The sequence below is a fragment of the Barbatula barbatula genome (genome assembly GCF_947034865.1).
Source record: "Barbatula barbatula genome assembly, chromosome: 8".
Classification (NCBI taxonomy): Eukaryota; Metazoa; Chordata; class Actinopteri; order Cypriniformes; family Nemacheilidae; genus Barbatula; species Barbatula barbatula.
The window spans coordinates 21,779,646-21,799,826 of record NC_136771.1 but is presented as its reverse complement, the minus strand read 5'-3'; the positions used below and the strand labels follow the sequence as shown (position 1 = coordinate 21,799,826).

The 20,181-nt window shown below is 40.0% G+C and overlaps 3 protein-coding genes across 4 annotated transcripts; all 3 read left to right on the top strand.

The window, feature by feature from the left end:
• The first annotated feature begins 669 nt into the window (after positions 1-669).
• Positions 670-4,054, top strand: saraf (store-operated calcium entry-associated regulatory factor). Its single transcript, XM_079463404.1, has 5 exons — positions 670-925; positions 1,656-1,834; positions 2,068-2,717; positions 2,804-2,886; positions 3,010-4,054. The coding sequence occupies exons 1-5, from the start codon at positions 853-855 to the stop codon at positions 3,033-3,035; spliced, it is 1,011 nt and encodes a 336-aa protein (XP_079319530.1). The 5' UTR covers positions 670-852; the 3' UTR covers positions 3,036-4,054.
• An 807-nt stretch (positions 4,055-4,861) lies between these two features.
• On the top strand, positions 4,862-9,476 carry xpa (xeroderma pigmentosum, complementation group A). 2 transcript variants are annotated; one of them, XM_079463402.1, is made up of 7 exons: positions 4,862-5,096; positions 5,728-5,921; positions 6,048-6,158; positions 6,251-6,356; positions 7,518-7,683; positions 8,128-8,245; positions 8,598-9,476. In XM_079463402.1, exons 2-7 carry the CDS (start codon positions 5,744-5,746, stop codon positions 8,750-8,752), a joined length of 834 nt encoding a protein of 277 aa, XP_079319528.1. In that variant the 5' UTR covers positions 4,862-5,096; positions 5,728-5,743; the 3' UTR covers positions 8,753-9,476. The 2 variants fall into 2 exon arrangements, with proteins under 2 accessions (XP_079319528.1, XP_079319529.1); XM_079463403.1 differs by having other exon boundaries at positions 4,870-5,089.
• A 2,123-nt stretch (positions 9,477-11,599) lies between these two features.
• On the top strand, positions 11,600-19,369 carry LOC306898137 (uncharacterized protein C4orf54-like). Its single transcript, XM_079463401.1, has 2 exons — positions 11,600-15,973; positions 18,612-19,369. The coding sequence occupies exon 1, from the start codon at positions 11,690-11,692 to the stop codon at positions 15,965-15,967; it is 4,278 nt and encodes a 1,425-aa protein (XP_079319527.1). The 5' UTR covers positions 11,600-11,689; the 3' UTR covers positions 15,968-15,973; positions 18,612-19,369.
• The last annotated feature ends 812 nt before the right edge of the window (positions 19,370-20,181 follow it).

The window sequence follows — 20,181 nt, the reverse complement described above, 5'->3', positions numbered from 1 at the left end:
TTGTTACTTCATACACATAGTTCAGCTTTAAAATAACCCAAAATTGCTTGACTAAAGCAAACACAGACCACCATTAATGGTGACATAATTTTTAAACCAATGAAACATCAATAGCAATTCTCAACAACGACTTCTGAGGACGTCTAAGTAGTAATTAGTGAAGCTGTAATGCTGTTTGTAGAGTTGTTTACTCAGATTTGCGAGATGTAATGTCTTATCTTCAGTTGACGTCATCTAATATTGAGATTGGATGTTCTTGTGTTTCTTGTTTCTTCAGTGATTCTGCTTGTTAACAGCAGATATTGTCTTTAATGCTTAATCATCTCTTAATTGCCTCATTATATTCAACACAACATCAGTGTTACTTTAACACTATGTAGAGTGGGACCATATACACTCTGAGCAGTGTTGATTTAACACTGGCCATATTACTGTGATATTAAAATATTATTATTACGAATTTATTATTATTAGTTTCGCGACTAACCATTTTGACTGAGGTCAGAGTTTCATAACTTTGCATCACACGCCTTATCGCGATCTTCTTCCTGTTTAAAGAAATGACGCATGTGTGTGGTTAACGTTGATTGGCCAATTTGGGAAGAAAGAGTACCTTTAACCAATGACAACCCTTTCGACACGCCCATTTCTCCGACCTGCAGATAGCCCACTTGAAGTAGGGCGCATAACACGGAAGCGGAAGCGAGACATGTTGCGTCAAGCTGTCAATTTCATGTTGTTTACATCAGAATTTACCTTGTCTAACAGTTAAATGCCACGTACGGACTTACACTGAGAGTTTACCCTTCAAACACGAGCATCACGAAGAGATTTCTCCCGTCATCCAGAAACATGAAGAGCATTGGAGTTTTATTCCTGCACGTTTTAACGTTACTCATGCCACACATCAACTGTTGGAATGATGGTAAAGTATATCTATGATATTAAACAGAGCTAAATAAATAATTCTAATAAATTAGACCTCATTGAGGATGGACGGATAACCGAAAGAACTAAGACGAAACTATGGTCTATATGCAAATTCACTAGGTTAGAAAGTAATGTGTAATACATTTTTGTTGGTTTCTGTAATGTGTGGTGGGCTTCCTGTCTACATTTTGTGATACAGGGTGTGGCTTATATCGAGCTATATCATTTTTGGCCGCATATTTATTATTAATTAAACATTATAATAATAATAAGCAAAAGTTAGTATTAAAATTTTTTGAAAAGGATAAAGGTTACAGGGAATCCTTGTTTTTTTAGGGCTGTAAAAATATAATAAATATAATAATAGTTCAGTATCAGTATAGCGTAGGTAGGAAGTATTTTAATTTTCTTATGATATTCATGAAACATTCAAAAACATTTGTAACAAAAAACGAAATGACGTGTTGACGAAATGAGGTCAAGACAGGTTGAATTTAGTACAGGACATGTTATTAAAACATTAAAATTGTTAAGTTGGTTGAAATGTAACCTACCTTAAAGTAACAAAACAAATATAAAACAAATTGACACCAGAACAACTTCTGTCAACCAGGCAGACCACCGTGTTGTCATGGAAACACAGAACACATGAATCTTACATATTTCCTTTTCAAAATATCACTGAAATGTTCCTGCTAAGTATCTGATATCTTCCAATGTTCCAGATGCTGTCTTACTGCGTGACATTTCGGCGCTCACCCTCCACAGAGATCGCTACACCACAGCACGCCGCTCCAGTCCTGTTCTGCAGCTGCAGTGTGTTGGTGGGTCCGCTGGCTGTGGGGCATTCGTACCGGAGGTGGTCCAGTGTTACAACAGAGGATGGGATGGCATAGACATACAGGTAGACAGCCCCACTGCTGATCATATCAAAACCGTACTGCTGTATTCTTTTACATTCAGTGAATTGTGATAATACATACACACACACATATATATATATATATATCTTCGATCCATAAAGTAATTTTGTGTGCGAGAAAATGTAATCTTCATATGAGGTGAATCAATGCACTCCTGATGGCAAGATTTTTAATTATAAACTAATCTTTTAACTAGTCTTCTCTCTCTTTGCAGTGGGAATGTAAAGCCGACATGGACAACTGGTACAGGTTTGGCCGTGTGGAGGTGTCCTGTGAAGGTTATAGCAGTACTAATGACGCATATGTGCTGAGGGGATCGTGCGGTCTGGAATACACACTGGAGCGCACAGCAGAGGGGAAGCAACAGCACAGTCATGACTCCTCATCTGGTTTTTCAGGCTTTGCCTCTAACTTCTTCCAAGGCTTTTCTAATCCAAAACAACAGCAGAGAGATGGCCACCAACAGCCATCTGGTTACTCTCAAAACAGCCAGTCGGGTGAAGGAGTGGGGGGGCTTATAGTGGTAGGGATCCTTCTGCTTTTGGCATATGGTGTGTACAAGATGTTTTTATGCAGCCCTACTCAAGGCCATCGAGGTTACTCCGGCGACCACTCTCAAGAGCCCGGAGGGGCTTGGGATAACAGCCATGGCACAGGACCACCTCCTCCTGGATTTAAGCCGGATTATTATGCAGACCAGCCCAGCTCAGGGCCCGGCTATGGTTTTTCTGATGAATACACCAGACCTCAGGGATCTTGGACTGGTTCCACGTTTGGAAGACGATCTGGTTGTGCCGGCGGTGGTGGATTTTGGTCTGGAATGGGTGCGGGTTCACTTCTGGGATACCTGTTTGGGAACCAGAGGTTAGTACATGTTCTCACTTCACATAACATCAGTTTACTCATTTAGTTTAACTTTAGTATGCAAGACTTATGTTTTATGTCCTCAGACGCCAACCACCCACGGGACCATCATACTCCTACAAACCTTCTCCAGCAACAAAAACAAGTTCAGGAACACGTACTGCTTCAGGTACATTATTGCTGTAAACCATATAAACTCAGATTTTTATCTGAACACTCATACTGGATTATGAGAGCCCAGAAGTCGTCTTTTAGATATCTACTTTATTTAAGATGTTTTTGTCTGGAGCAGGTTTCGGAGGAACCAAAAGAAGATAATTGAAGACGACAGATGAATGATGGATATCCACTCTCAGAAGCTCAGTTCTCACATGAGGTTACCTGACATATTGATCTTGAATTATTTTTCTATTTTCTTAAACTCATTTAAAACCCCTGACCGTCTTCATGCTGAGCTTAACTAGTAGCCCTGTAGAATGTTTGAAAAGTGCTGTTTGCTATACATTAAGTAGCATTTTTGTTTTTTATAACAGAATTATCTGTTTTGTGCAAAGATTTCTTGACTTTGTTTTACTTTAAAATAGGCTATATGATTGCATACATTTCTGGTTTGACAGTTTTGTGGCTTTTAGTACATTAGTGCCATGTGCAAACAGAAAATTCTGAACGTGGCTGTAGTGTAACTGAAGCTGTTGACTATTCAAACTTTTACAGTGTCTTTTCAGGTCTTTGAGTGGAAGTGATTCGCCTTTTTAGAAGATACTGTAATTTCGTTATAGCTGTAATGTTGACAACATGATTAAGCATCTTGTTTGTGAACAATGACACAAGGACTTGTTGTGATGAAGGATTTAGAACATGTTACAGGCTTTGCAGGTGTGTTGCTGTTTCTTTGATATGTTTTGTAAAATGCACTTGATTTACATTTTTATGATTGGAGATCTCAGAAATCTCAGTCACATATATATATTTAAAGTATGTGACATTTGAATCAAACATTACACGAAATAAAGAAATGGAAGTGCACATACAAAGATCTTCATTTGTTTCACGTGTTGTATGTATGTATTAAGTTTTGTTCGTAGCAGAAATCTGAGGAATCACATAATTCCTAATTTTATCATAAATTGTTTTAATAAACTCATAATTACACTTCCGGTAGAAATTCGAAGTGCAGAATCCGTTACCTCAGAAATGACGTATTTTGTAGGCTTACCCGGAAGTAAGCGCCGCTGCTTATATTTTATATGGAATAATACCTATGAGGATTTTTTAATCAAAATATAAAATTCCCATACGACCAAACAATTTGCAATTGTTTTTGGTGCAATATCTAGTGGAATTTGTATGCTATTTAAGCAACAAAACAGATTAGAACATCAGCAACTCCAACCATTCTCGCTCAATCATTCCTTATATGTCAAATTAGTTTTTTTCTCTTATGCTAACAATATATCTATAAGAGGTCTCTTTCAGGAAAATATTGTTTCAAAACCAAATGCAATTGGATACTGGAATCATTTGTAAATTATGTGGACTGGAATGTTAGCAACCGCCGTTTTAAAGAAAAAATAAGGCAAGTGGGTTATAACTGGTGTGTTTTATGTGATAGAACAAAAGAAGGGTTCAGAGGTTTTGTTAACCACAGACCTTATTTCGGACGATTTAACACATTCAAAAAACATTTGGAGCGATATAACCGGAAGTCCTAAAATGCTAACTCGCTTCCGGGTTTTGCATACAAAAGTACGTAGGCTGCGTCCGGAAGCTCTAAAATGCTGCCTACGCGACATGCAGCTTTTCAAGGTAGTAAGGAATCAAAGCAAGCCCGAATTCAAGACAAGAGACAGCGAGGCAACAAGTCAGCTGCCTAAACTTTCGAACGCATCAGTAATCTGAACACCACTCCCCCGTGCACCCTCAATCGGCTGATATTACCCACAAATCACCGCGAGTAGGCGGAGTTTAGTGACGCTCAAATACGTTAGTAAACTATATAACTGACGCGTCACTAAATAAGCAAATGTAAGTATACAGTAAACATCACATACGCAATAATAAATGAATAAATACCTTAATGGAAAGAAGATCTGTATTTTGATGTGTGTGACAGTTATTGGCCACAATGTTGTCTAGGCAACAACGGGCACTTCCGCTTCCTGTTAGAGTGTCCCAATGTGTCGTTTGCCATGCACTCAAAAGTACCTACTATTCCAACACAAAAACAGTACCTACTGTAAGGGTGTAGCATAAGTAGGAGAATTGGATGCAGGGTTAGTTTTATTTGTATGAGAAAGATGACATCAGAGAACAACAGAAGCAGTTTCCGCTAACACACTATATGCTGTGGACGTTTAGACTTCCCCGTGACGGTGAGAGGTAACGATATTGAAATCCTTTGTTTACTAGCTTACAAAATATTCAATAGCTTTGACAATCATTTTTTTCATTAGATTCACATTTTTGTTGGGTTACTTAGTATATTGTGGTTTATTTGTGGTTGACTCTAGTCTGACACTAGTCAGGGTCTGTGTATCTAAAAGTGTTTGCATTAATATTGGTTGAAGGAATAGATCACCCAAATGGCCCCATTGATTTGATCAGTCATTTTTATTCCTGCTATTCCTGCTGGGATCTATAACTTTAAGGCTATTAAATAACATTGAACATACTTCTACGGTATTTATAAACTAGCATAACATTTTACGTTTTATGCTAGTTAAATTTCTACTTATGCTTTCATTTTCAGGCTGTATACATACACTTTTATTAATTCATTTTAAGCAACAATTATTTTACAATTAACAATAGTATATTTATGAATGAACATCAACCTAGATTGGAAAAATAATAATAAATTGAAGTAAAAACAAATATGAATAAATGAAACCATATTGTATTAATATTGTACTAATATTGTATTCTAAACCAATTTCCCATGTGTTTGTATAGCTTTAATGACTTTACTGTTCTTAAAAGTGAAATAAATTGTCTGAATTGTTACTTGTAGTGTTTAAAAACTGATCATGGATGGACCCGAGGCCGGTTGTTCTCAAGATGCACCGCTGGATACTGCAAAGTCTGAAACTGAATCCAGCACAACTTTAACACCACACATGTTGGCTAAAATAGAACGTAACAGACAACGTGCGCTGATGCTCAGACAGGCAAGACTGGCCAGTAGACCGCTTTCAACTGGAGAAGGTGCCTGAACCTAAATAACACACACAGGCAAAAACTGTACAACATAAAGTTGCATGAATAATAATTATTTTGGAATGTTTTGAGATCACTTCTGTTCTTTTCCTGAACATGTCTGTCTTGCCTTAGGTGCCACTTGTGCCAAAGTGGCAAAAACAATAGACACCGGTGCAGGGTTCTTCATCGAAGAGGAGACGGCTGAAGATGAACTGAAGGAGAGAAGAGTGGTCCATCAACCAGGTGAATTATACATTTTTTCACAAACTGATTGACAATCAGAATAAATGGTCTGTGGTTTTGATCAAATGGTCCGTTGTGTGTGTTTATTTTAGCCCCAGTGATGGAGCCGGATTATCTGTTGTGTGATGAGTGTCAAAAGCCGTTTATGGACTCTTATCTCAGCAACAATTTTGATCTTTCTGTGTGTGACAAATGCAGGTATAACTTAATAACATTTGTGTCATCACATTTTGGAAGTGCAGCAACAATATGTTTGTATAGTGTTTTATCACATACCGTTAAGTTAGTGTTAAAGAGACTAAAAGTAGTTGTTAAGAGACTACTGAAGTTATCACCTGGTGTTGTTGTTGTGGGTTTCTGTTTTAATGCTTCGCTGTGTTTCCTGCCCACCTGCAATCTGAGAAGAGATAAAAACAAACATGCTGTATTATAGAGTTAGTCAACTGGCGACCTGCCAATCATCTTTTTCAATAATTGGATAGACTTGAATAACGGTGTGCTTAAGAACGTCCTGGGATGCCACATCAAGTCCAAAACGCTGCTACATTCAATACAAAAGTTATTCCCGTGGCTCATAAAGTGACGTGATCATTCTGTCCAAGATGCGTAATGTTGTTTACAACAAACTTCCGCAGGTCGTGTACTAAAACGCACCTAAGGGAAAAACTTGTTGTTTTTATGACTGCATTCATCATGTATGATTTAAACGGCTATATTTACGAAAAACTGTTTTTCATCGCCCTCCAGAACTTGCACTTCAACGGATCTTCCCTTCTAAGTGTGTGGGACACATGAATGTTTTTGGAATTCACCCGAAGATGTGATAATAGCGTTCAGTTTCTTGCACAGACCAATTGATTAGCTTTATAAGACACAAGAGGCAGGGATTACTTACTTTCATTAATTCAACCAAATATCTTCATAAACATCTTCTTGAAAAAACAATGCCACACACATCTAAGATGTACTGGGGGATTGGGGGTGAGTAAATTAACAACAATGTCATTTTTGGGTAAACTGATGCATTAAGGAATATAAAATACAATTAAAAAGACAATATCCCTTTGAATTTAATATCTTGAAAAGGCACAAATACTGGACGCAATATTTGTGCGCATGTTTTAATATGTGACCTATAAGGAACAGCAACAAAAACAGTATAAAAGGAACAAAATGCAATAAATAACAGAAATACAAAATAACATAAGAAATTAGGTTATGGTAAAAAAACTGGCCCGCATCCTATTTATACTTTTGGAATCTGGCCCTGAAAGAAAAGTAGTTGAAGACCCCTGCTTGTAACCCATTGTTGTGTGTGTTTGTTGTCTTCTGTGTGTTTATACTTGTGTGTTTTCACAGAGACAACGACGATAAGCACAAGCTTATATCTCGCACAGAAGCGAAGCAGTTTTACCTTCTGAAAGACTGTGATTTGGATAAGAGGGAGCCGGTGCTAAGATTCATCCTGAGGAAAAATCCACACAACCCTCATTGGGGAGACATGAAGCTCTACTTGAAGACACAGGTAGGATTTCTAAACTTTGGCTGCTAGGGCCCGAATTGCTGTTTTTAAGGGTCTTGCATCATGAATGAAACATTTAAAGGGACAGTTCACCCCAAAAATAAAAACTACCATAATAGTAAAAATAACAGTGGTAGTCAATAGTCTCTCAGAACTGTTTGCTTTCCTACATTCTTCTAAATATCTTCTTTTGTGTTAAACAGAAAAAAAAGACATTTATAAAGTACATTTTCCTACTATGGTAGTCAATGGTGGCCAAGAACTGTCTGGTTTCTTCCAAATATCTTTCTCTGTGTTCCTTTAACTTTATTTACATGGACAAGCATAAACACACCTTTCAGCAAACTTTGACACATTTATAGTAGAGCGTTTTTGCATTTTGCATATAATGTTGTGTTTGGTTGTAAATGTTGTATACCTTTTTATAGCTGTTTTGTGAATGTTAAGGTTGTGAAACGCGCTATGGAGGTGTGGGGCACTGAGGAGGCTCTGGAGGAGGCAAAAGAGACTAGAGAGGAGAACAAGGAGGTGCAGAAACAAAAACGGTTCAATAAGAAAGTTAAAGGTACGAAAGCCGGCCAATCTAACCACACTTTATTACACTTTCATGAGAAGACACAAGTGATATCAATGGCCTTGAAAAAACTGTTATACTTAAAATAAGGTGTGTGAATTAACATGAGCAGAATAAAACTCATTTGATCTCAACTACACCTCTTCATTTGTATGAGAGATTGAATGTATTTGTCACTCATGAATAATTCAGTTTATCCCTGTGGGACTCTTGCAACATTTGCTTGATTCAGCATCTGTAGTTAGCTTCACTGTTAGCTAAAAAGTAAATTACCATTGAATGGACGAATAGGTTGCGACAATGTGATTTTATGCATTGCTCTCCATCTTCCCTTGGCTTTCAGAGCTCAGACGGGTGGTGAGAAGCAGTATGTTTAAAAAAGACACCAGCGTACACCAGCATGAGTACGGCCCCGAGGAGCTGCTGGATGAAGAGGAGGATCTCTACAGGAAGGTGTGTCGAACCTGCGGACATGAACTCACGTTTGAGAAAATGTGAATGTTTTAAACTCCTCAGGGGATGGGGGACAGGTCAGCAATGGACATCTTTACTTCCCAGTTCTCTTCTTGTTTCAGTAGATGAACATTTAATGAACTGAAATTCAGTATATGAACTTGGATGATCTGAAGATGTTCCTCTTCTCCAGGATTAAATTGATAGATTTTCTGGTGCTGTTATCTTTTTTGTCACAAGAGGGTGCTGTATAGCTTCTATACTCCGAGAGCTGGTGAGATCAAATATTACACAAGGTAGAGGTTGTGTCCTTGATTTTTAAGGTGAATGTCTTAACACTGTTGTAGTGTTATGGGCACTCTACATCTGTAAAATGGAGGTTAAATTTGCAAATTAACCTCATGACATAGATTGCTGCTGCATATGTTAAGAACAAGACAGAAATTGTGTTTTGAGTGACATGTCATGTTTCAGTATTTTGTAGCCTTATCATACGGTAATGTAATGTTAGAGAGGAAGCAACATCAATCTGGTGATCTTCCTACTCTTTCTTGTAACGTTCGGCCAGGATTATGAACGATTTTATATGTGGTGTAATGTTAGACTACAGAAAGTGTTAAATAAACATTTCAACTCAACAAGTCGTGCCAAAGGCTGGGAGATACATTCTATATTGTCAAAGAAATGACGAATTTAGTTCCACACAAGAATATGTTTTGTGTTTCAGAAAAAAATATTTTTTGAAATTACTGAAATATAAGCTTTTTTCAAATATCCCTGCCTAAACTCTGTATTTGCATTGCCGTATTCTCAGGAAATATTTGGTAACACTTTGACCACAAACATGCTCTCCTAATTGCATTTCTCAGGACCCCCATCCATATGCACACTTTCATCACAGTGAGTAAGAGAGTAACTATGATATGTTCCTTTTGTCACAGTGTGTCCAGAGGTTGGGTTACAGATGCCTTTCATTGCTGACATTATTGGCATCAGCCCTGTATGTTTTCTTTTTTTCTAGTGTCTGGTCACCGTAGCGGACTGCTATCTAAAATCTCCACTGAAATATCCTGAAATGTTAATGCTTTCCATTTTTTTTTGCATATGTTGGCATAAAAGCAATGCAGAATGCAATAACTAATCTGTTGGTTAAGCCGGGTTTCAAATTGGTCATTTTAAAATGTCAAACTTTTTACACCCCTTTACAACATTTACAGGCAACAGACATACATTTATGAATCACAATTTTATTTGTAGTCAAATTGTGCAAATAGGAGCATTAATTTACCCACTTCAGAAAAAGTCAGATTAGGTTGATAGTGTCTTTGTGCTGCTAAATCTCGCCCATCATGTCCTCTAACCTGAATTGCCCTTGGGGTCAATGTAAGGGTGAAAGACCACAGAAGCCCAGCACAGAAAAAAAGATAAGGACATGCCTCTAATTCCTGTGCTTTGATTAATGGCACTCATGATTTGCCACCTGCTGTTTTATATGGCCCTCTGCAAGTAACTGATCTCCAACGCTTGCGTGCATGGCGTCCACATTTTAAATAGCAGCCTAAATTTATCAGCTTTGTGGAGGTCGTCAAAATTTCGGACACGTGTGAGAGCTGGTGAGAAAACGACAACTCAGAACTGTTACCAGCGTTCATTAGATACACAAGTGTCAAAGTGGACGCATCTTTTGAAATACATGAGATATGGTTTGCTCCTTTACTCCATATACGGATGCTTTACATACTAACAGCAGGTGTCTCATGGGAACTTCGCACTCATTCACAAAAATGAAGCACCCTTTACTATAAGAAATGCAATCTACACTGAAAACAGAAACAGACCATGGCGTCTTAATATGTAACAGAACAGTAAAATAATTATGAAGCACAAAACATAAAAAGCTAACATAATGACTAAATCAAACTGTAAATTCAATTTAGCATTTTAGTTAAGTTAATCGATCATATCAGATGTATCCAATGATTTAATACATACAAATATTTACTATTTATAACTAGAATTTTAATTAAAAGATCGAATTCCCCAAAAAAAACAATTTAAGTTTAATGGTCCTTAAAACTAACACACTTCTATAAATCCCATCATGCCATTTGAATCTCAATAACCCCCTTCCGCCCTTTTATTTGATTGAATCATTTATAAATGTTATTATTAATTCATTGTTTTACATGTTGATATTTCAAAAATTCGACTGCTGCAAAGCTCTCATAGACAGGACACTAGACATCTTGCATTAAGTTTGCTTTTTTGTGGTATGATCTTCGACTGGTGCCCATATCCCTCACACCTCTGCAGTTGTTCTTTCTCTCTTTGTTGGATTGTAGTTCTCATATCTCTCGCCCAGACCCAATTGGCCTTCTTTAAGATTGGCAGCATGCATTCGCTCTAATACGGGTGTGCAGCTGTCGCGAGCCAGAGGCGGACATTGATAACATTCACTGGACAGCAAATGTTTCTGTGCGCTGCCCACAATAGACCGGTGGCCTGTTAGCAGAGTTGTGTTTTGCAGTAGCTTTGTGAAACATGACATCATTTCTAATAATACCTGTATACGTGCTGTAATTCAAATGTCAGCAATACCGTGATCATTTGTAAGACAACGACATAAACCATTTGGTTCGTCATGATCCTTGGTATGACAGAGCAATAAGAGAATGTAATTGAACCAATTATTCTATGATAGATCTCCGGGGGTTCGTGCCAATGCGCGGTCACCGGACACCTGATGGACGTCTGGAGATGAGAAGCGAGGCGCTTCGTGGATGTCTGTTGACCTGGCACAGCCTCTCTCACTCGCTCACACACACACACACACACACACACACACACCCACACCACCCTCTATCCTCTATCCCCCTCGCTCACTTGTCACTTGCTCCCAGTACGAGTACACTGAAGCACGCACACCGTACTGCGGCCCGGTGTCACACCACTAATCTCCGTGCGGGACGCCGTTAAGAGCAGATGGAGACACTCCAAACGGCCATCGCGAGCAGAGAGGACACCGGACCGTTCAAAAAGCCGATGTTTGACAAATACCATCGCGTCGATGGGGATCACAACGAAACAAATTACGTAGACCTCGGTAATCCGTCGGACATGAAGTCGGATGGCGCAAAGACAGTGAACGTCACTTTCACGGGCGAAGGGAACCAGCTGGCCATTATCAAAGGCAAAGGCGACGCGTCCGTCTCCATTAAGAGCCCCGTGGAGCGAGACGATAACGAAAATGTTGAGGAAAGTTTACCGGAGGAGCGCTTCAATACCGTCGACGTTGAAAAGTGCTACGCGGAAAGGCTTTTTGGAGAGAGCGCGCCCCTGATCCGCGTCCCCTCAGAGGATGAGTTCACAGAAGATGGGAGTAAAAAGGACGCGGATCTAAAAAACGAAGATTGTAAACATGAAACGGAGGAGTTGCAATACACGGACATGTACTTGAACAGTCGCTGCGAGTCGAAAGATAGCACGAGCGCGGCGGACGTGGAGTCGCACTACATCACGACGCACGAGATTCAGCTAACGGAGCTGGATCACGATGTGGATTACGAGGTCGGCCGCGGATCCTGCTGGGATTTCGAGGATGAAAATCTGGTTTATTCGTTTGTTGATTACGCATCGTTTGAGAGTGACGAGACGACTCGTAAGAGGATCCAAAGCAAGGTGAAGAGCAATAAAGTTCAGTCCTCTTTACGCGCAGCGAAGCTTTGCGCGCCCGGTGCGCTGGTCAGCACCGAAAGCGAACTTTGTGAATCCGACAAATGTGCCAGCTCGGACGAGGGCGTGGGTAAGACCCAACGCGATCGCCGGCATATGACGGGACCTATTCACCTGTCGATCAAAACGTCTTCTCGGGCCATCAACGACCACGTCAATGTCTTACAACAGAAGAATGTGCGCTTTCACACAAGACGCGCAGCTGAACGTCAATATTCATACAGAAGTTCAGATTCCAAAAGCGAAACCCTGTATGACCGTTGCTTCATCCCACCTCCCGGTCGCCAACACCTAGCGAGCAAACTGAGAGTGAAAGACATCAACGAATATTCCAGCGGCGCGTCCAGTTCCGTTAGCGAGCTGGATGATGCTGATAAAGAGGTGCGCAACCTTACCGCCCGTTCATTCCGGAGTCTGGCGTGTCCTTACTTTGATACCATTCATCTTAGCAGCTCCAGTGAGTCCTCAATGTCAGAGCACAGCCTGAGTATTAACAAATGGTCCGCTTTCGTCGACTTAAATTACAGCAACTTGACACAGGGACTTGACCAGAACATGCTGGCGCGCAGGAACTCTGCGCCCGTTATGGAGGTGAATAACAGCGCTGAGTATAAAAACAATAAAGATGTGCTTCACACGAATATTCCGAATCCACAAACGAATATATTTGCGTTGAAAAACAATTTAAATTCTAGACAGGCGTCCTCCGGGTCGTCTACAAAAATAGAGATACGGAGCAAACCGGACAGCACGGAAACCATCAAACTAACAGAAACTTTGAACTTCAGTTGCAAAGTCGGAGGAGGCATACCTGCGCGCGAGAGGCGAGCGAAACGCACCCTGAATGCCATGGCGTCACCTTCCACAGTTGAAGTGGGGGGCATCGGGCCAGCCAAGCCGGGGTGCGAGACAGAAAGTCGGGTGCGCGAAACAAGTGAAACATTTGAAGATACACACACAAAAGCAATTTTCGCCTCCAGTCTCTTAAAAAACATAATCTCCAAGAAAATGCAGTTTGAACAAGAGCTCAAAATGGAAAGGGGCGAAATATGCGACACACACCCTGTGCCTTCATTGTGCCCTCAATATAAAGATCAGGACGCGAAGAAAGAAAAAGAGGAGATACAGAGTGAAAACTCCGAAACTGAGTCGGGACACTCGCAAGAGGAACGAAAGGACGGAACAGACTTGGTATCTTGTGTCTCAGTTGTTGAGCCACCAGAGACCCCGCGTTCCCAGCCTGCTGAACTCACCGAGTCACCCTGTGACCCAGGAATTGCTCCTAAATTAGACCAAAGCGATGTCCCACAAATTCCCCTGACACCCAGTCAAAGGAGTGCTTTCAAAACCTGGAAAGATGGTGAGCAAGAATCTGAAGCGCAGTGTGATGGAGATCCTCAGTGCGCACTGGAGGATACGCAGCCAAATACTTCCACTGAACGCGTGCTGGAAAGCAGCGAATGTGTTGAGGGCGAGAGTAGTAAGATGATTAAGATGTCTCACTTGTATGTCCCTAGCTCGCAGCTTATGCCGAAAGAGAAGGAAGCTGTCGGTCTTTCATTACATAATCTAAATGTGAATGGAGATGTTGCGGAGTCAGACGGGGGAGGGTGCCCAAAACTTGGCTCTGGCCAGCTTCAGTGCTCTGAGGACACGGACAAAACCTCACCGTGCCAAAAAGCCCCCGAAATCAAAATACGCATTCGCACTGTCAAAGAAAACCAAGGCAATCGGTTGAATATCGCCAACCTTTTAACTCCTAATATCCAGTACAGCAATCCTAAAAATGCGACCAACGAGTCTAAAACTAATTTGTTTAACATATCTGACAAAGCTCCTCATTTTATGGTGAGAGATATCAGAGACAATAAATGTAAGTTCCAGACGCCCATTCATCAAGTCAGAGACGTGCGCAAATTGGTTAAAAGCTCATATAGGTTCGTTGCGCTAGAAAACGCGTCAGGAACGTTACGCGAAGATGGCAAACCTATTCCAAGGGCCCCTGACAAGAAGCCCTTTCCTACACCATTGGTTATAAAATGCCAGTCTGTTAACACGAACAGTGCCACAAAGCACGATCCTGTGAATGTGAGCTCTATAGAGGAGAACGAGAGCGTGTTCGAAACAGCAAGAACGTCTCCAAATGTCCCATCTGAATGCGCTTCTAAAAGCGACGGCGCGCGCGCACAGACCAGAGCTCCGTGCGCGAAGAAGCCTTTAACAGAACAGCACGAGTTTAGTTTAAAAATCGATGTGAAAAAATCTGATTGCTGCGAGAAGAAACCAGAGTCGAAAGTCTCGAATCAAATGGCCCTCGAGAAGTTAAAGGCAGCCGTGAAAACCATGGAGCAACTATACGTTTTTGACAGAAACGAGTGGAAGCGCAAAACGAAAGCGCCACGACCGATCACGGACAGCCACGTGCTGTCATTAATCACGAGAGAGGAGAAAGGGGTCGCGACCAAAACGGACTTCGATAACGAATGTGAAAGAGCCGATAAAGATAAATTTACAAGCTGGCAGCTGCGCACCGAGAAGTTGCCCACAGCTTCTTGTGTTGGTGGTGTGATAGATGAGGATAAAATGTGTATGCCAACAAGTTCTCACAGTCAGAAGGAATTAGTAGCCCAAAGGGCAGATTCTTTGAATAACAAGTGTGTGTTCAGGGTTGGAGGTAACCTCAAAGCACCTGCCCAAATAACTGTGGAGAATGAGAGCACTCAGGAAATATGTTCTAGCAGGAACTATACACATAAAGCGCCATTGTCACTGAAAATCAGTCCTTCAAAAGCAAAAATTGAGGACAGGAACACTGTTTTAGAGCACCAGCAGCACCTGCTCTCAGATTCCTCAGATAATTACCTTACCATCCCTGTTAAAGCTTCAGATTCCAAACTCCCCCAACCTCCACAGCCTTCCCATCAGCCCCTGCAGCGCTCACCTATAGTTATGAAGTCATGGTCACCAGAGACTCAGATGGCCACTATATATCACCACGCTGTTCCCCTCCCAACCGTGCCCACCATACCTGGCCCCCAACCTCAGGTACTGTGCCTCACCCCGGCCACAGATCCCATGCCCCCTGACATCCAGCGCAAGCTCCTGCTGGACCCCACCACAGGACAGTACTACTTAGTGGACACCCCTGTACCCATGCAGCCGGCCGCCCAGAGGTTTTACCATCCCGAGAGCGGTCAGTACATGGACATTCCTTTGTCGCTCACGCCTGTGCCCGTGTCCGTCTCGCCGGTAACCCTCGGCCCGGCAGCTTATCCCCCCACGTACCTGGTTTACCCATCAACCATGCTGGCAACTCACCCGCACCTCAACACCCAGTCCCACTCCTCCACCTGCTCAGAGGGCGACGACACAGCGGAGACTGGCAGCCTGTGTATGATCCAGTCAGGCGTGGCGGTACCCAGCAGCACCAAACCTGTTATTAGTATTACATCACAGCAAAGCGCCCGGATCGTTGCCCCTCCCTCCTTTGATGGCACAACTATGAGCTTTGTGGTGGAACATAGATAAGTGAACGTAAGCGATTACTGCATGGGTGTGCATGTGTGGTTTTACTCTGTGACTTTGAGAAGTTGTAGCAATTGTTCAAGTTGTGATTCATATTTCGAAATTATAAATCAATTTAAAAACGTTTTAGTTTTTTAACCATTAGTGGAACATCTACATGCACACAGTCGTTGAAACATTAAGAGACCAATCCAAATATTCGTTTTATTTACATTTATACGTAGCCTAGATTTATTGTGGTCATTCCAGTCCAGTGTCTGCTGAATTAAAAAAAAATCAAACCTCAGGAATGACAAAGTCATTTCACAGCAATGTGAAAGGCTGACAGCATGACAGGGACACATGAAAACAGTGATTAAACTGAGGTGATGAAAATACTTTTAAACTTTTCCTAAGTACATGTAGACATTTCACTGTTTTGTCGCTTAAAAGTGAATATAAACTTGTTTTCTTTGCAGTATTTGAGGTTTGAAAAAATAGAGCATCTATTGTTATTTTGACATGTTTCTCCATCATTTCATTGTCTGCAAATAAATGCAAATAGAAACAATATTTTTATTAAAATTTTGAATTGTTTTGCCTAAAAACACACCTAAAAATATTGAGAAAAAAATGAAAATAATTTCAAAATGGTCTCTTAATGTTCTCCGCGACTGTACATCTGTGAGTACTGGGCTAGTGAACTTACTGTAGAGGAAACTGACTTCATACCTTGTCTAAAATGACCTTGGAGACGGTTGGGTTACTTTTGAGGACATGGCAAGCATGATTTGCTTTGCAGATGATGCTTATAGTTTCATATTTTGTGTTACAGTAAAATTGAAAGCAAATTTTGTGTCAAATAATTTCAAGTGATTCAACTGAACCTTACCGGAAAGGTTGCATAACATTATTTTTAGCATTAAGATATCTAAAGGTGTCCCATCAATGATGAAAATATGACTATTCAAAAGAAATTTGGATTGCACTTTATTTTACAGTACGTGTAAGTATAGTGTTACAGTTTACTTACCTAAGAAAGTACTGGGTATAGTAGGTAACTACATTGTGAGAGATATCTTAAATACATTTAAGTTAAGCTGTAGGTTCAGGGTTAGGGTCTAGTTATTACCCAGTTATTATATTTACTGTAATAAGTACACAGTATGTACACGGGAAACAGGCCTGTAAAATAAAGTGCTACCGAAGTTAGTTTGAGAAATGTGTGGTTTAATGTCTGCGTCTGTGTATGTTTATTGTTGTGTGTTTGGAAGTGTAGCATGAAAATATTGTGTGAAACATTAGTGCTTTAACCTTTGAAATTAGGGGCATTCTGTGCTATGTGCTTGTTTATGAGTTTATCGATGTGAGTGCAAATTAAATCAGATCAGAATGGAAAATGTTTAGTATATCTTTATTGACATTTAAGTACCCATTAGAAACTAATTTGAAGCTCAGAACGTTGTATGTATAGCACTTTTCACTAATTGAAATCTTTCCTAATAAAAATAGTGTCACAATCGGCAGCGAGCAAGCTAAAGGTGACAGTGACCAGAGAAGATACACGAAGACACTTTATCTGTGGAATAAAGTAATAGAAATGTTTCTCATTTCTTTTATTGAGGGGCCGGGTGGTTTAAATTGTATTACGCTCTCCGAACAAAACAACGTTTTTTATATCTTAAACTGACAAAATTCAAATGAAGATGCTAATGCCAATATACCTCTGTGATTAAGTGACGTTTTAGTTGCAATGCATGAACAAAATCTAAAGAAATACCAGAGTTTGGCCACTATTGCCGGCACTTGACAGTATGCATGTGTAAATGTGAGCCGGAAAGTGTGTAGGCGCATGTCTGTGTGTGTGGAAAGGTCAGTAGGCGAGTGAAGTATTTGTTGTGCTGAGGCAGAAGGGTGACAGCTGCTGGGGCCGATCAGAGGACCAGCGAGGGTCAAGCCTTTTTTTAGAGGGATGAGGGTGAGAGGAACCTTCGTGTGTGAACTTTACAGATACTGTGTTGAATTAGTATCGGCAAATGAAAGCAGAATGGTCATTAACAGGATATTTGGAATTCGCTGTACAAACACATTAGCATTCCCATCAGTCTCCTGCGTCATGACATTGCAATTCAATTGAGACTTGTATTCCTTTTTGGCTCGCCAGTTGTATTTCTCATGCCATTTGAGTAGCAAGTGCTTGATATATAAATTCAGTATTAAGCTATGGACCCAGGTGTTTGGAAGTTTTTGGACACTTTGTCTCTTTCATAAGTTTACATATGTTGTTATAACATTAAAATACGGTAGAACTTCTATATACCACTGCGTTATGCCGCAATGAACAGCATCTGCTAGATGTAACTTATTTCAGTTTCCCATTTCTCTCCAACCAGAAACTGCATAGGGTTCTTCCAGTGAAACGTTGAAGTCACGCATTCTGGTTTTTACCAATTGGTTAAATATTTGTTTTTACTGAAACAAATAGTTTTTTCCCTTGACAAGTTCAGACACCAGAGTAACCCTATTAACACGTGTTCTAACAATCAATATTTGCTTTTTTCTGATAAATAATTATAACTGTGTAAGTTCAGCAGTTTATATAAAGAGTATCGATTCTTGATTTAATATTGTTTCTCTGATGAGTCTTTTCTCTCTGTCTTCTTCTCAGGATGGTCTGTGTTTGGTGGAATGCATTCTTCTCCCTTCCACCTCAAAATATATTCCTCAGACATGCTTCACAGTTTCCCACACATGTGTTCATCAATTCCTAACTGGTGTTGCCTACTGATCTGTGACTTTTGGAATGTGCGAATAACTGAAACAAACTGAAGCTGTTTTAACAGACTTCTGTAACATGTTCATGTACTCGGCTATAATCTAGATGCTTTTCTGTTCGGGCATCTCAAAGCACTGCATAATTAAGGCTGCTCGTTGAAGTATAAAGTGTTTTTATTGTTACATTTTATGGACCCCTTTTTAACTACCTGTGGAAAGTAGCGGAAATTCTGACTGAAGAAAACACAATGTGTGTGTAAGAGAGAGAAATGTAGAGAGCAACAAAGGCTCTGAGTGTGTGTGTGTGAACCAGACAGCACGTGAGGTGTGTATGTTTCGAGTGATGAGAATCGACTATTTTTGATGGGTCGATTGGTAGTTTTATACATTGTCAGTGTAAAAGTGTATAATTATGCTAATTAGGGTGAAGCATTTATGTATTTCAAAATGGTCTCTATGTTGCCGATTTTCTCAGTTTGCAATATGGTTATGTAGCTATCATCGTATTTGCATCCGCAGTTATTTCTTTTTTTCTTTTCTTTTTACCATTTCACTCTTGTGTTGTCCCTCCCTGTGCAATTGTTCCTTTTGTTACATTGATCTTACATTAAAGGTATATGGATCTGCAGGCCAGTCTATGTACCACTTCTGAAAAAAATGCATTGTTATTTTTGACAGCTTGGAGTGGACAGATGTCTGCAGTAGTTTTTATCAGATTATTCCATAAAGTGCTGACGCGTGGCTTTAATCTCATATGAAATCCAAAAATCTAAAGGTCCACCTAAACATTTTATTATTTCATAATCAGCAATAACAGAAAACACACGCACGCACGCACGCACACACACACACACACACACACACACACACACACACACACACACACACACACAACCAACCAACCAGTCAAAGCTTACTTTATCATTATTATCTTTTCACTTTTTTTCACATATTTTATAATAATATTTTGAAATAGTAACAAATAAGTATGGAAAATACATCCCAAAATAGATTACAGTTGTATTTTAATTTATTTATATATTATTATATTATTATTATTATTAGCCTATTATTATTTAGCATTTAAAATGTTAGCAAAAATGTACTATACCGTATTTGTTTTTGTTACAAAAGAACGTATTATTTTAGCACAAATATAATACTTGTCTAAATAACTATCACACATTTATAATATTTCAGAAGGTTTTTAAAATCATGAGAAACATTTCAGTCAAGTGATCCTAAACATTTAAACTTCGGCGCATTCGGTTGGACAAAAAAGAGCAACTCTTCCTCAACATCGAAATCATCAGAGATTTTGCGAAGATCAATTTATATACAGCGTGCGTCTGCTTGTAAACACAAAGTTGCGCTTCCGGGGTCTGCCCCCACCGAATGCGCATGTGTCGAAGTGGTCTCGTGAACGCGCACCATAGACCTGTCAGTGGAGAATATATCGATCA

Bases quoted from the DNA above. Each gene is read 5' to 3' on its own strand.
- saraf (XM_079463404.1), top strand. From the start codon at position 853: ATGAAGAGCATTGGAGTTTTATTCCTGCACGTTTTAACGTTACTCATG. The intron at 926-1,655 runs GTAAAGTATATC...CCAATGTTCCAG, and splicing joins CATCAACTGTTGGAATGATG to ATGCTGTCTTACTGCGTGAC. The intron at 2,887-3,009 runs GTACATTATTGC...TGTCTGGAGCAG, and splicing joins AGGAACACGTACTGCTTCAG to GTTTCGGAGGAACCAAAAGA.
- xpa (XM_079463402.1), top strand. From the start codon at position 5,744: ATGGATGGACCCGAGGCCGGTTGTTCTCAAGATGCACCGCTGGATACT. The intron at 6,159-6,250 runs GTGAATTATACA...TGTTTATTTTAG, and splicing joins AAGAGTGGTCCATCAACCAG to CCCCAGTGATGGAGCCGGAT. The intron at 8,246-8,597 runs GTACGAAAGCCG...CTTGGCTTTCAG, and splicing joins GTTCAATAAGAAAGTTAAAG to AGCTCAGACGGGTGGTGAGA.
- LOC306898137 (XM_079463401.1), top strand. From the start codon at position 11,690: ATGGAGACACTCCAAACGGCCATCGCGAGCAGAGAGGACACCGGACCG.